This window comes from Pteropus vampyrus, unplaced genomic scaffold (genome assembly GCF_000151845.1).
Source record: "Pteropus vampyrus isolate Shadow unplaced genomic scaffold, Pvam_2.0 Scaffold36, whole genome shotgun sequence".
NCBI classification, from domain to species: domain Eukaryota; kingdom Metazoa; phylum Chordata; class Mammalia; order Chiroptera; family Pteropodidae; genus Pteropus; species Pteropus vampyrus.
The window spans coordinates 5,008,434-5,021,873 of NW_011888817.1; the positions used below are offsets into that span (position 1 = coordinate 5,008,434).

At 47.4% G+C, this 13,440-nt stretch overlaps 1 protein-coding gene across 1 annotated transcript in view; it reads left to right on the forward strand.

Annotated features, from left to right (window-relative positions):
• Positions 1 to 229: 229 nt before the first annotated feature.
• Positions 230 to 13,440, forward strand: part of CATSPER4 (cation channel sperm associated 4) — a 14,646-nt gene continuing 1,435 nt past the window's right edge. Inside the window, exons 1-11 of the mRNA XM_011358044.1 lie at positions 230 to 234; positions 642 to 681; positions 809 to 883; positions 1,336 to 1,479; positions 4,593 to 4,694; positions 9,235 to 9,332; positions 9,483 to 9,603; positions 9,811 to 9,944; positions 11,292 to 11,463; positions 12,225 to 12,436; positions 12,754 to 12,919. Of these exons, the coding sequence (XP_011356346.1) occupies positions 230 to 234; positions 642 to 681; positions 809 to 883; positions 1,336 to 1,479; positions 4,593 to 4,694; positions 9,235 to 9,332; positions 9,483 to 9,603; positions 9,811 to 9,944; positions 11,292 to 11,463; positions 12,225 to 12,436; positions 12,754 to 12,919 (1,269 nt within the window). The remainder of the gene's footprint in view (positions 235 to 641; positions 682 to 808; positions 884 to 1,335; positions 1,480 to 4,592; positions 4,695 to 9,234; positions 9,333 to 9,482; positions 9,604 to 9,810; positions 9,945 to 11,291; positions 11,464 to 12,224; positions 12,437 to 12,753; positions 12,920 to 13,440) is intronic.

The window sequence follows — 13,440 nt, forward strand, 5'->3', positions numbered from 1 at the left end:
TGACTTGGGCTATGTACCTGGAGCTCCCACCATCTGGGATGAGGACTGCTCATCCATGGCTCATGAGGGCTTCTACTCTGTCCCCAGCCCTTTGGAGACCAGAGAGTGCTCTCCTGCCCCATCCCCAGAGGGACAAAGTAAGAAATAAAGACCAGCCTTACACTCTCTAGATGGGGAACATACCTTGCATAGAAGGGCAGGGCGGGCTCCTGGAAAAAAAGGTGGTAGGATGGGGTGACCAGTGAAGAGGGGTGCAGGTTGTGCTCTGCTGGGAGGAGGGTCCTGAGGTGAAATATTTTTCTCCTCTCCTTAGCCCAATCTCATCTCCAGCTCCAAGATCAGAGCAGGGACACACTTGTGTTTCTATCCAGGCTGTAAAGGAGAACTGACTTTCTCCCATCGGCCTCTGACCTCTGACCCCAGCCAAGCTCCTTAGTATCCCTGTCTTCCTCTGTGGAATACCAAGGAGTTTCAGTGAGAGAAGCTTCTCTCGAGAATGGAATTCCTTGGTGGAATGCAGATGACTGGAGATCACAGAGGCCTCTATGATATCACCACGAGGGGGAGCAAGACTGCTTGGAATGGAATTTCTTTGAAGAGTGGGAGGAGACTAAGAGACTATGAAAGATAACTGGTGGCAGCAGTGGACTGACTACCAATATCAAACCTTTGAATGTCATGGTAGGTGGCCTCTGCCTGGCTCCACCACCTATGCTGGGCATCCCGGGGTCACGTGGGGCACAAGAAGACCATACTGGGTCCAGAGGGGCAGTGGCTACACTGAAAGGACCTCTCTTCACCCTTGCAGAGGTCCACTCATGAGACCTACTTCCGGACAGAGGAGCAAGTGCTCATCAACCGCCAAGATATCACTAGCAAAAAGGTAAGGACGAGGCTTTGCTGCAGCCACCTTCACTCCCACAGGTGACCCTTCTGCAGCTGCACCCATAGGGCAATAGGCCTCATAATAACTCTGTCCCTTCTGCCTTCTAAATGTCCCACCCCAGAGGATACTCCCCAGCAATAATCCCTACAGTCAAGTTAGTAACTTCCTGTCAGTGCCCCCCACATGAATTCCTATATAACGGCAATCACTCAGCAGCAGAGACCCTAAAAGAGTCTCCCTTGCAATGACCACCACAAAGATCCTCCAGCAGTGACCTTTCTAGGTAGTGACCTCTATACTGATGCCCCCAATCCATGATCCTCTCTTAGGCCCCTTCCCCCCGTCCTATAGTGGCTCCCCAGGGACCCCCATTTACAGAGAGCAAACATCCAGGCAGAGGCCTCCCACCGTGACACCTGCCTGAAGGAAGGTCCGTCGTCCTCTCCCAGGATGCCTGGGACATGCAGGAGTTCATCACTCGCATGTACATCAAGCGGCTGCTCAGACACCCGGCCTTCCAGCTGCTGCTGGCCGTGCTGCTGGTGGTCAACGCCATCACCATCGCGCTTCGCACCAACTCCATCCTTGGCCAGGTGGGACTCCAGCCTGACCTCTGCCCCTACTGATCTAATGCGGGCTTCAGCAAGGCACTTCCCCTCTGGGCCTCAGGATCCTCAACTGTCCTCATGATGTTTGGATTAGCTGCTCTCAGGGGCCTACCAGCTCTGACCTTCCAGGGGTCTAGAGATCAAGGAAGACATTGTGGTGGTGGGGAGGGCAGCTTTGAGGAATGCAGTGCATTTGTAGGAAGAGCAGGAAAAAAATGGTGTGAGCAGAGGCAGACAAATGGATGCCTTATAGGAAAAGGTATCCCATTTTAACCAACAGTCACTCTGTGCCAGGCAATGTGCTCAGTTCCAGGGTTCCAGGTATGAACACAACAGACTCAGTTCTGTATCGGACAGACAAGAACATGTCATTATAAATGTCTGAGTGTCAGAGCATGCGGGAGCTCAAAGAAGACATCAAACCTGATATGGCAGGGGTGGGGGAGTCTCATGGAAGGCTTCTTGGAGAAAGGGACAATTAAGCTGAGAATAAAAATTGAGTAGAAGTTGGCCAGGCTGAGAGAGGTGAGGAAGAGTATTTGAGACAGAAGAAATAGCATGTGAGTTTTATGTGTCCAACTTGAAGTCTAGTATGACTTTGGTCTTATTCTCGACGTTTCATTGTCTTACAAGGAGTATACTACATACATAGATTGTGCTATTTAAAATCAATATTTTTAAAATGTCCAATGTGGTGGCTGATGATTTGAGAAAGGTAGTCAACAGAGAGATCATTCAGGGTCTTTAAGTTATGTTAAGGAGGATGGTCTTTATCCTACGTCATTGGAAAGCCAGGGAAGGGTTTAAAGCATGAAAGCGACATGGCCAGACATGTGTTTTAGAAAACTCACACTGGCTGCCACAATGTGGACCATGGAAGGAAAAGTGTCAAGACTGGGGAAAGATGGAGTAGGCAAGACTTTGCTGGGAATATTCAGGTGGAAGATGATGGTACTCGGACCATTACAAGGGCAGTGGATAAAAAGAGACCACATGCATCTGGAGCTCCCTAGGAGTAGAATCCATTGGCCTTCCAGATTGATGTTCTTTATATCAAACACCTTGTGAGCACTTACACATGCTGCCTTGTTAAACATCCATCATCATCTCATGCACATAGAGAAAAGGAGAGCAAAAAGTTACATTTCTGGCTTAAGCAACTGTGTGGGGATGGGGCTGTTTGTTGGGACATGGGGACATTGGAGAACGAGCAGGTTTGGGGAGGATGCTGAAGTCAGTTTGAGTTGTACAGTGTTTGAGATGCTCATGCAATATCCATACAGAGATGTCTAATGAAGGGTTAGAGGCCAACTCTAAAATGCCACAGAGAGCACTGGAATGGAGATGGTGACATGAGAGTTGCCAGCATCTGAGTGCATGGTTGCCAAAGCTAAAGGAATAGACGAGGTTGCCTGGTGAGAGAGAATTTGAGTGAGAAGAGGTCAAGACAAAGCTCTGAGGAGAGCATCCAAGTAAAGGGCAGAAAGTGGAGGAGGAGGTGCACAGGGAGGCTGAGGAATGGTGCCAGAGGGGTGGGAAGAAACCGGGAGAGTGCACTGTCAGAGGAGCAGGCACAAGGGCAGATGTGGCTAAGAGACAAGGCACTAAGAACTATAAAGTATCCCTTGGATTTAGCTCTTTGTGACCTTGATGAGAGCTGCCTCTGCTGTGGTGGAGGCAGAAACCCGATTGCTAAGGTTTGCAGAATGAGTAGACAGGAGGGCAGATCACATCCATTGATGGATCATGAAATCGATTCAGAGTGCAGATGCCAACATTGTGATATAGAATGAAAAAGAATGAAATGGAAATTGTCTGCACATATATGTATGTTGAAGGAGATGAGAGAGAGAAAGGGAGCATTATGTTGTAAAATGTAAAATATATTTTTTACTATGGGTCCCAGTCAAAAATGCTGAAAGCCCTGGTATAGAATGTGTCCATGAGTTCATATCCTAGAGGCCTGTGAATGCCAGACTGGTTTTGAACCTTAGGGAGCCATGGAAGTCTTGTGGGTAGAGAAGGCAACTCTGATTTAGCCATAGATGTTCATGACTTAGAGAAGGCAGGAGGACTATTTAGGAAGCTCTTTCTATAAATGGGCACTATTGACTCTAGTGCCCAGGGGTGGGGAGCTGAGAGGACACGTGAGGGAACAGAAAACTCTTCTTTGTTGTAGGCTGACATCCCTGGCCCAGAAATGGTTTGGAACAAGCAGAGAGCCCATAAACCTTAACCTCCCCTCTGGGTTTAAGAAACTCTGTCCAGCCTCGCATTGCCAGTGGATAGGGGTGGTGGCAAGATGTGGGTAGTAGGAGGCTTCCATGTGTGGCAGCAAGACTTGTGGGAGAGTCTATTGGCCATGAAGGTGAAGAAAGGGAGGAGTTCAGGTGACTTTGGTAACTGCCGGGGTGGATTCAGGGGGCTGGGAGCTGTTAATAGGATCACAGACTATAATGGGATCACAGTTTAATGGGAGCTAAGGGAATAGGATCTAGGTTGGGTGAAAGTGGGTTTGGGTTTAAACTATTTAAAGTCATCAAGTCATCCAGCCACCAATCTATCCTTCAGAAAACATGTCCTGGACCCATGAAGTGGGGAACACCCAGGAGTTCAGTGGGGCCTGGTCTAGGGGACTGGGGGAGCTGAATCAGCAGAAATGGTTGGAACAACCAAAGAAGGAAGCATGGGGCTTGGTGTCCTCCATCCTTTTCTCCCAGTCTTGGAGCCTGTTCTGCCTCTCCCCTACCTCTTTTTCACAAATATCTCTACTCTAGAGGTTAGGAGGAAAGGTCTGTAGTCAGGCAACAATCCTTATTGCTAACTGTCTGACCTTGAGGGACTCTCTAATTTCTTCTCATCTGTAAGATGAGACTAAAACCTACTTCGTAGGACGATGGTGATGGTAGCATGAAATGATGCATGGTGTCTGGCATGTGCATGCAAAGTGAGCTCGAAGTGTGCTATGAAGGTGCTGAGGATGGAGAGCAGCAGGAATACGGCCTTCCCGCCCCTGCAAGTGTCCTCTCTCTCTGCCCCTCCTAGGCCCCGCTCCACTGACCTCTCCGCCCCTCTCTTTTTCTCTGTCTTCCATGTAGAAACACTATGAGTTGTTCTCTACCATAGATGACATTGTGTTGACCATCCTTATCTGTGAGGTTCTCCTCGGCTGGTTTAATGGCTTCTGGATTTTCTGGAAGGTGAGATCCTAGCCCCTCCCTGCCATCAGCCCTACTCCTACTTAGCAACTGTACCCCACTCAGGACCCACTCTTGTGCTCCTGGCCCTGCAAATTGTGTATGTGTGTGTGTGTGTGTGTGTGAGAGTGTGTGTGTGTGTGTGTGTGTTTGCAGAGAGACTGACTACTTCTGAGATGTCTGTAATGCACCAAAAAGTGACTTGTACTAGAAGTGCAGCCTCCCTAGGTTCCAGTCCCTGCTCCAGCCTTCCTTTGTTCTGTGATCTTGGGAAAACACTGATTTCCTTAACTAAGAAATGAGATCGAGAGCAACCACCTTAATTTAAAGGGTTCAAGAAAAGGAGTCAGCAAACTTTTTCTGTAAAAGACCGGATAATATTTTAAGATTTGTGGGCCATCCAGTCTCTGTTGCAAACACTCCCCGCTGCTGTGGGATCAGGAAGCAGCCATAGACAGCATGCAGCCTCATGACCATGACTGTGCTGCAAATAACCTCATTCATGGACACTGAAATTTGAACTTTATATAATTTACATGTGTCACTACATATTATTCTTTTGCTTCCTAACCCCCCTCCCCGAATCATTTGAAAATATAAAAATCATTCTTAGCCTGAGGGTCTTATATAAAAAGGGCTGCTGGTCAGATTTGGCTCCTGGGCTGGAATTTGCTGGCCCTCATTCTGGAGAGTATTAAGAAGCTGTCTGGATGGAAAAGGGTCTGAAAGTTACATTAATGAGACAAAGACTCAAACTCTTTGTTTGAATAGGACTTCAGGAGCCAAGGATTTATTTTGCCTTTGGGCATTTTAGTGAAGAGGTTTAAAAAAAGAAAAATAAGAAAACTATCCCAGGTGAAAAAAAAAAAAGCTCATTCATAAAGAGGAAGTATCATTTAAATATAGTTACTAGAACAACCAATTAAAGTTATAAGCTTTCCACGGGTTAGAAGTTTCACTTTGTAGTACGCAGAATGTGGAATCTAGAACCAAAATTCTGAAGTCTGGGTATCTTGAAGACCGCTTTGGGCAAACGATAGTTGAAAGAATGTTTATTAACAGAAAAAAAAGAATAAGATGATTCATATTTACATGTCTCCACACTTGGAAGGAGAGCAGGTACCATGCTTTTTGTGAAGATTTTAATACACCCCTTTATCAGAACTAGCTCCAGGACACAGGCAGTCATCTGTTTGTAAGAGGGAACATTTCCTCCTTCACATCGTCCTGAGATTTCTTTCAGCCGCAGTTAGGTACCTGTACTTTCAAGGCTGAGCTCCGATGTTTGTTAGCATAGGAGAACTGAAGCAAGCCTGAGGATCTTGTGTTTCTCTGAGCCCCTCTGCTTGTCCCCTAAACCAGGATGTCTCAACTTCAGCGCTATAAATATTGGCATTTTGGGCTGGATGGCCCTTTGTTGTGGGGACTGTCCTATGCATTGCAGGACATTTAACACCATTCCTGGCATCTTCTCACTGATGCCGGAGAGCTCAACGTGGGTAGGAGTCCAAAGAGGAGTCCAGTGACCAGGTTCTTGTCTTATGTCCCAAAAAAGAATTCAAGGGCATGACAAACAGCAAGCAGGAAAGCGCGAATTTTATTAAAGCAAAAGTACACGCTTAAGAGAAAAGCGAGGGCAGCTTTTCCCCGAGAGTCTTCCCCGAGCTGTCTGAATCGCATACCTTTGTTTTCTCAGGGCTATCCATCCTGCCTCCTGGTCTTGGCTAGTTTCTCATGGTAGAGTCTCAGCTTGAAATCAACACAGGGAGAGGGCTGAGTAAGGGACTAAGGCAAAATTCCAGAGCTGTATCTTGGAGAGAAGAGAACTTTCCTAGGGTAACTATCCTGCCTCACCATTAGATGTCATTAACACCTTCTTAGTTGTGACAACATAGAATGTCCTCAGAAATTGCCAAATTTACCCTGGAGGGCAAAATCACCCTGTCTGAGAACTGATGTCCCAAATCTTAACCTTCATCCGGGGTCAGGTTCCCAGTGCCAAAAGCCAGGGCTTGTTAGAAGCTGCTTCTGACTCCTCCTCCTCCACCCCAATCGTGTCCCCTGGGTCCTGGTGCACAAAGCCTGCTCCCCGTTGCATGGGTGTGGTGGAGGAGAGTTGTGAGGGAAGGGAAAGGGGAAAATACAAGGAAAGAAGCAAAGTCTGTAAATAGCTCAAATATTACCCAGCCACATAGAGATCCAGTTTTGTCCCCAACTCTCTCTTTTCTATAGCGCTCATGTGACTCCCTCCTCCTCACCTCCACCGACTATCAATCACTATTTCATCCCCTAAATATTTCTCAAATTTCTTACTGCCCTTACATCTCTGCTACCCCTCTTCTAGCTCTTGTCTTCTCTCACCAGGATATTGCTATGGCTTCCTGTTTCCCCACCTCCCATCAAAGTAATCCTCCTAAGGCACAAGCCAAAATATCCTTAACATACCCCAGTGGCTCCTGATTGTTTATAGCAGGAGTCCCCAACCCCCGGGCTGCAGACAGGTACCAGTCTGTAGCCTGTCAGGAACCAGACCGTGTAGCAGGAGGTGAGTGGCAGGCAAGGGAGTGAAGATTCACCTGTATTTGCAGCCACTCACCAGTGCTAGCATCACCACCTCAGCTCCACCTCAGATCATCAGAAATTAGATTCTCATAGGCGCACCAGACCCTGGTGCCAAAACTGTTGGGGACCGCTGGTTTATAGGATCAGGTCTAAATGCCTTATTGTGCTTAATTAAGGCCTCTGTGATGTGACCCTTGCTTATTTTTGCAGCCTCATCACTCTTGGCCCCATGCTTTATGTTCCAGCTACATCAAACTGCTTGTAATTGCATTCCCCAAGACACACACACACACACACATACACACGTACACACACATACACACACGTACACACACATACACACATGCACACACAAGTACACACACGCACGTTCACTGCTACTTCTCACTTCCACACCCTTGTCCACACTGACCCCTAGTTTACATAAGCTCCCTGCCACTTACTTACTTGCTTTACTTCTACTTACAGCTTAAGATTCATTCAGATGTCCTCTCGTCCAGGAAGTCGTCCTGTCTCTCCCAGGCTAGGTTACATGTTGCTCTGTGTCTTCCTAATACTATGTACTTATCTCTCTTACTTTGAGTTAAAATTTACTGCCTGATGACCTTTTTCAAAATAAAATAATCTGTAAGCCCAGCAGGGCAGAAATCCTGTATCTTCAGAATCCAGTTCAGGGTCTGGCATATAGTAGAGCTTACTACTGGATGGATAGAGGGATGGATCCATAGGCAGGTAGACTTGTGTCTCCTTGTATATGTGTAGACACAGATACTCTGAATGTGGGACACCCACCAGGAGAGTTTGTGTTTATTGGACTGCCCAATAAATTTAAGAACATTTTTTTCATTTAAAAAGTTTTATTTTTGAATATTTAATACAGATACATGTTGGTCAAAACTATACTGAAAAGTACACACAGAGTTCTAGCTTTCACTCCTTCCTTTCATCCCTTTCTCCCCACCCCAACCCTCTCTAGATAATCTTTGTATATTTATAGTCACTTGTTTATCCTCCCAGTGTTTATTTTGCAATCATAAGCAAATGTGTATATATTTTTAGTCCTTCCTTTTCTAACAGTAGCATGCTATAAACACTGTTCTGCACTTTGCTTTTGTCACTTAACGGATCTCGGCAAACTTTCTGTGTTAGTACATGGAGATGTTTTCATTTTTCTTTTTATGGCTACACAGTCCTCCATTGAAATGATTGTGTCATAATTTATTCAACCTGGGTCCAATGGCTAGACACTTCGGTTGTTTTCAACCTTATACAAATATCATTTTGTGCTTGTATCAGAGTTTCTGTGGGTCAGATTTCTAGAAGTGGGATCACTAGTCAAAAGGTAAATGCTTCTCTTATTTGTTAGAGCAAATTCCCCTCTTTGGGGGTTGTGCTTGAATTTTTCATATATGTGACCTTCCTTCCCCCATTCCCACACCTTCCCCCATCCCCACTTCTAGATGAGTTTGTCCCTTATTAGATAAAGGACTTGTAAAAATTTTCTGTTTCTCTTGTACAGTGAGAGCTAGTTTACCTCCGAACTGGCTACTGAAGCAATGGTATTTAATGTTTGTATTAGTATTTTTTTTAAATTTTCTTATTAATTGGAATGTGTGTCATACAAAAGCTGGAGCATCCAAACTCTCGTGTCACTTAACTGTAGGACAAGGCCATTTTCAGCACTGCCTTAGTCAAGGTGGATGCTCAGTTTAGGAGTTAGCTATATGTATGTGAATCTCTACCGTGTGTCTCTGAGACTGCACTTGGCTATTAACACATGTATGAGACAGTGAGTGCATGTATGTTGGGTGGCATGTTTTGGGGGCAGCAGGATGAGTAAACAGCAGTGGATAGCAGATGACTGACCCTGCTGTGAGAAGAACATTGAGCCCCCATCCTTAGGGTATGGGGACACCAGACCCAGGATGTCCCCATGGGCTGGGCCTGACAGACCCCGCTGGGGCTGGCCCCGCCTCCCCAGGACGGCTGGAACATCCTCAACTTCCTTATCATCTTTATCTTGCTTCTGGGGTTCTTCATTAATGAACTCAACATCATCTCTATCACCTACACCCTCAGGTGAGCTTGGAATTTTGGGGAAAAGAGGGGACCCTGGGAAAGGGGGGGTATTATTAGCTGGGGATTAGTTCTGCCTGTGTGGGTTGGGTGGCAATGAGGAGGAGGGGTCTGGGAAGGGCCAAGGGGCACCCCTGAGAGGCTCTCCCACAGGGTGCTTCGTCTAGTGCATGTGTGCATGGCAGTGGAGCCCCTGGCCCGGATCATCCGTGTCATCCTGCAGTCGGTGCCCGACATGACCAATATCATGGCCCTCATCCTCTTCTTTATGCTGGTCAGTGCCCTCCCTCACCCCCAGCTGCTGCCCTTCCCTGAACAGGCCCAGGGTCTTTGGGAATATAGGGGTGTCTGGAGAAGAGGAGAGACCTATGGGCCTGAATCCCTGTGATTCCCTTCGCAACATTCATTTGCATGGCATTTGCATGTCCTGTCTCCAAGGCTCTTGGGTGAAGTCAAGGTGGGTCTTTGGTCTCTCTGACAGATGTTCTCCGTGTTTGGGGTCACTCTCTTTGGTGCATTTGTGCCCACGCATTTCCAGAACATACAGGTTGCCCTGTACACCCTCTTCATCTGCATCACCCAGGATGGCTGGGTGGACATCTACGATAACTTTCAGTGAGTCCCCGTGGGGCTTCTGGGCCCCTAGCCCAGCCAAGCAAGGCAGGGGCTGGGCTCCCATGCAGCAAAATACTGACTGGGGAGGGAAAAGGGCTCTGGGTGGGAGTGGAGCTCAGGGGCTGGGGATGAGGATGGCCTAGCAGGAAGAGGGTACCTGGGGCTTTACACTGGAGGAAGGGAGACCCCTAGGGCTGGGACCTCTGGGTTTGTGGGCTACTTGAAGCCTTGTCTCCCTTGAAACTCCACCACAGTACCACCACAGGCCTATTCATGGAAATTTCTCTCATCATGCTAAACAGTTGGATAGCCAGACCTTGGGCAAGGGAGCCATCTGTGGTTGCACTAGGTCTCAGGGCAGCCTTCCAGTCCACACTGGAGACCACCAAGCCTAGACCTCTAGGAACTTAGGGTCTCATTTCATTTATTCTAAGACCCACTGACCAAGGTCATTTTTGGTCCTAGATGGCTGCCTGGGTTCTGTTCTTTACCTCTTGCCCATTAAATCTAAACCCTATTTGTTTCCAGTCCACTCCAGAGAGTGAGTCCCCCTGACTGAGTTCTTTTTATCCCCTTTATGTGAGAGTAGAAGCCCAGTTGGTAAAGGGCTTCTGCTGTCATTATCCATTATGATGTAGGTAGTGGAGAAACCATAGAGTGCCCAACAAAGGTGGACTGGACTTTTGAGTCTTTGCTCCACCACACTAGCCATGCAACCTTGTGTAAATTACTTTATCTCTTTTCTAAGCCTCAGTTTTCTCATCCATCAATTGGGGATTATAACACAATATTAACTGTGTCATGGGTTGCTGTGAAGATCAATAGAGAAAATCTATATAAATCTCTTAGCATAGAGCTTGACACAGTTTACACACACACACACACACACACACACACACACACACACACGCAGTGAGAGAGAGAGAGAAAGAGAGAGAACTATTATTTGGTAAAATATTTTGTGGGAGATTTATAACAGGTATTAAGAGTGGGTGAGGTTTGTCTCCTATATATTTTTCTTCTGATCTTTCTATAATGAGCTTGAATTACTTTTTATAATAAGAAAAACATGAATAAAGAATATAGTCAATAGATTAAATTCGATAATGCTGATGTACAAATCCCTACCTTGCAGAGTTGGCTTGAGTACCCCACTGTTTGGCAGTACAGCAGGTGCTCAGTAAGAGCGGCTGCTGTGACAAGTAGGAATAGGCATTAGATCTGCATAACAGCAGTGAGGCAACAAAAGTCCCAGTAGGCCTTGAGATAATTTCCCCATTTCATAGATGAGGAAACTGAGGCTCAAAGGGCCAGGGCGGTGATAGGGCCCCTGCCTGCCATCTCCAGGATAGAGACGAGGGAGTACACAATGGAGATTTGGGGTGCCCTCTACTTTGTCATCTTCATCACCATCGGTGCCTTCATTGGCATCAACCTGTTGGTCGTCGTGGTGACCACCAACCTGGAGCAAATGATGAAAGCAGAGCAGGGGCAACAGATTCAAGTACAGTTCAGTGAGGTGAGTGAGATGGGGAGGGCAGAGGGAGGAAAGAGGGAGTGTGTGTGAGTGCTGATTTTGAAAATGTGTGTATGTGTGTGTGCTCACACACTCAAGGGCCTGGAGAAAGCCAGGCCAGAGACTTGGAGGCAGCATCTCCCACCTTGCGAGCCAACTCAACAATTGGGGCTTCCGAGGGGTGTGAATATCCTAAATGTCTTGTTTCTATGGCAGATCAAAACTAGGCATCTGGATGACCTTAGGGCATTTAACCAATCTAAGCCTTGATTTCTTCTTAAAATGGAAATCATGATAGCACTTACCTCATAGGGCTGTTATGAGAACTACATGGGTAAATGAAGAGTACTTGACACATACTAAGAACTCAATAAATGTTAGCTACGGTGTTATTAATTCAGGGGTAGAACTTCCAAAATTTTGGGGAGATGGAGGAGGGAGTAGTTCTCAAAGTGTTGAGGGCTGTGGGCTGTGACTTGAGGATAGATTTGGTTTTAGAAGTATGTCAGGTAGAATTTACCAGAAGTGAAAATGGCGGCAAGGGTGGGGGGTTAGGGAGCTAAGTTTTAAAGAGGGGTAAAAATTTCCAGAGAGTTGAGCTCCTGCAGCAAAGTAAGGAGGCTAAGATTGGCTGGTGATTAAATGAGGGGCATAAGAACCCTGGTACCCTAAGAAACTCACCCTCCCTGAAGCCAAGCAGAAAGGGGTTGAGGAAGGGCATGCTAGCTAAGCTTTCTGTTCCTTCTCCATTTCCACTTCCCCAGACAGGTGACGAGGAGGAGTACTATGATAACGAGCTGCCACTGGTGCACTGTGCAGTGGCCCGCTTGGAGATGTCTGGCCTGCCCCAGGAACCGCTTATGGGGGGCCCCCTGTCGAACCTCTCGGAAAACACATGTGACAACTTTTGCTTGGTGCTCGAGGCAATACAGGAAAACTTAATGCAGTACAAGGAGATACGAGATGAACTCAACAGGTAGAGTGGGTACGGGAGGTACTCTCGAGTCCCGTAAGTTAGGACTGAGCGGAGCCTCAGATTCTTCTGGCCTCATGTCTTCACCATTTTATAATGTGGACCCTGAGGCCCAGAGAGGTTAAATGACTTGCCCAGGGCCCCCCCAGCTTGTTGGTAGAGGAGCTGGGATCCAGACCTTCCAGTTTTGAGCACACATCTCTGTCTGGGTTTCTATCAGAGTGAGGGGACAGGATGAAGTGGGTGGACACCAGGGAAGAAGTTCGGAGAGCTGCCGCCTTCTTCCCCACCCTGGAATGCACTCACTCCTTCACCCCCAGAATAGTGGAGGAGGTGCGCTCCATCCGCTTCAACCAGGAGCAGGAGGAGGAGATATTGCACAAACAGATGTCGATGAGCCTGTCGACTGAGAGCAGATCCTCCTTGGACCTGCGTGAGATGGCTTGCCAGCAAGACTTGATCACTGCACTCATCAGCATGGATAAGGTGCAGCTTCCTTCTCCGATCCAATCTATGCTCACCCCGCCACCCCGCCCAGTCCAGCCTCTGCCGCATTGGTCAAGGTTTCTGTCTGTTTCAAGATCTGGTCTGCCCTCTAGACTTCCACACAGTCCAGCAGTTACCACCAATCTGCCAATCGAGTTATGGTCCTTCTCTGAGAGACTCCGCTCCATCAGGCCCCACCCATTGAGCCAATGCCATGCTAGTGCCCTCAAACCTACCCTTTCTTAGTATGGCTTGAGCCAGCTCAGTTCCTGCTTAGTGGCAGATACTTAGGCCCACTGATGGCAAAAGATCCCTGGGACCTGTCAAGGGTACATAAGAAGCCTAAGGGAGAAGGCTTCTGGGGGGAAAAAGGCACACACTTATATTAGTTTCCTCTTCCCACACCATCTGACTGGGCTAGAATGACCTGGAGCCTGTGAATGTCCACAGCCTAGGCTCCCAAGTTCAGAGAGGATTCTAGGCAAGCTAGAGTTAGGCATATGAAGCACTTCCATGGGAGG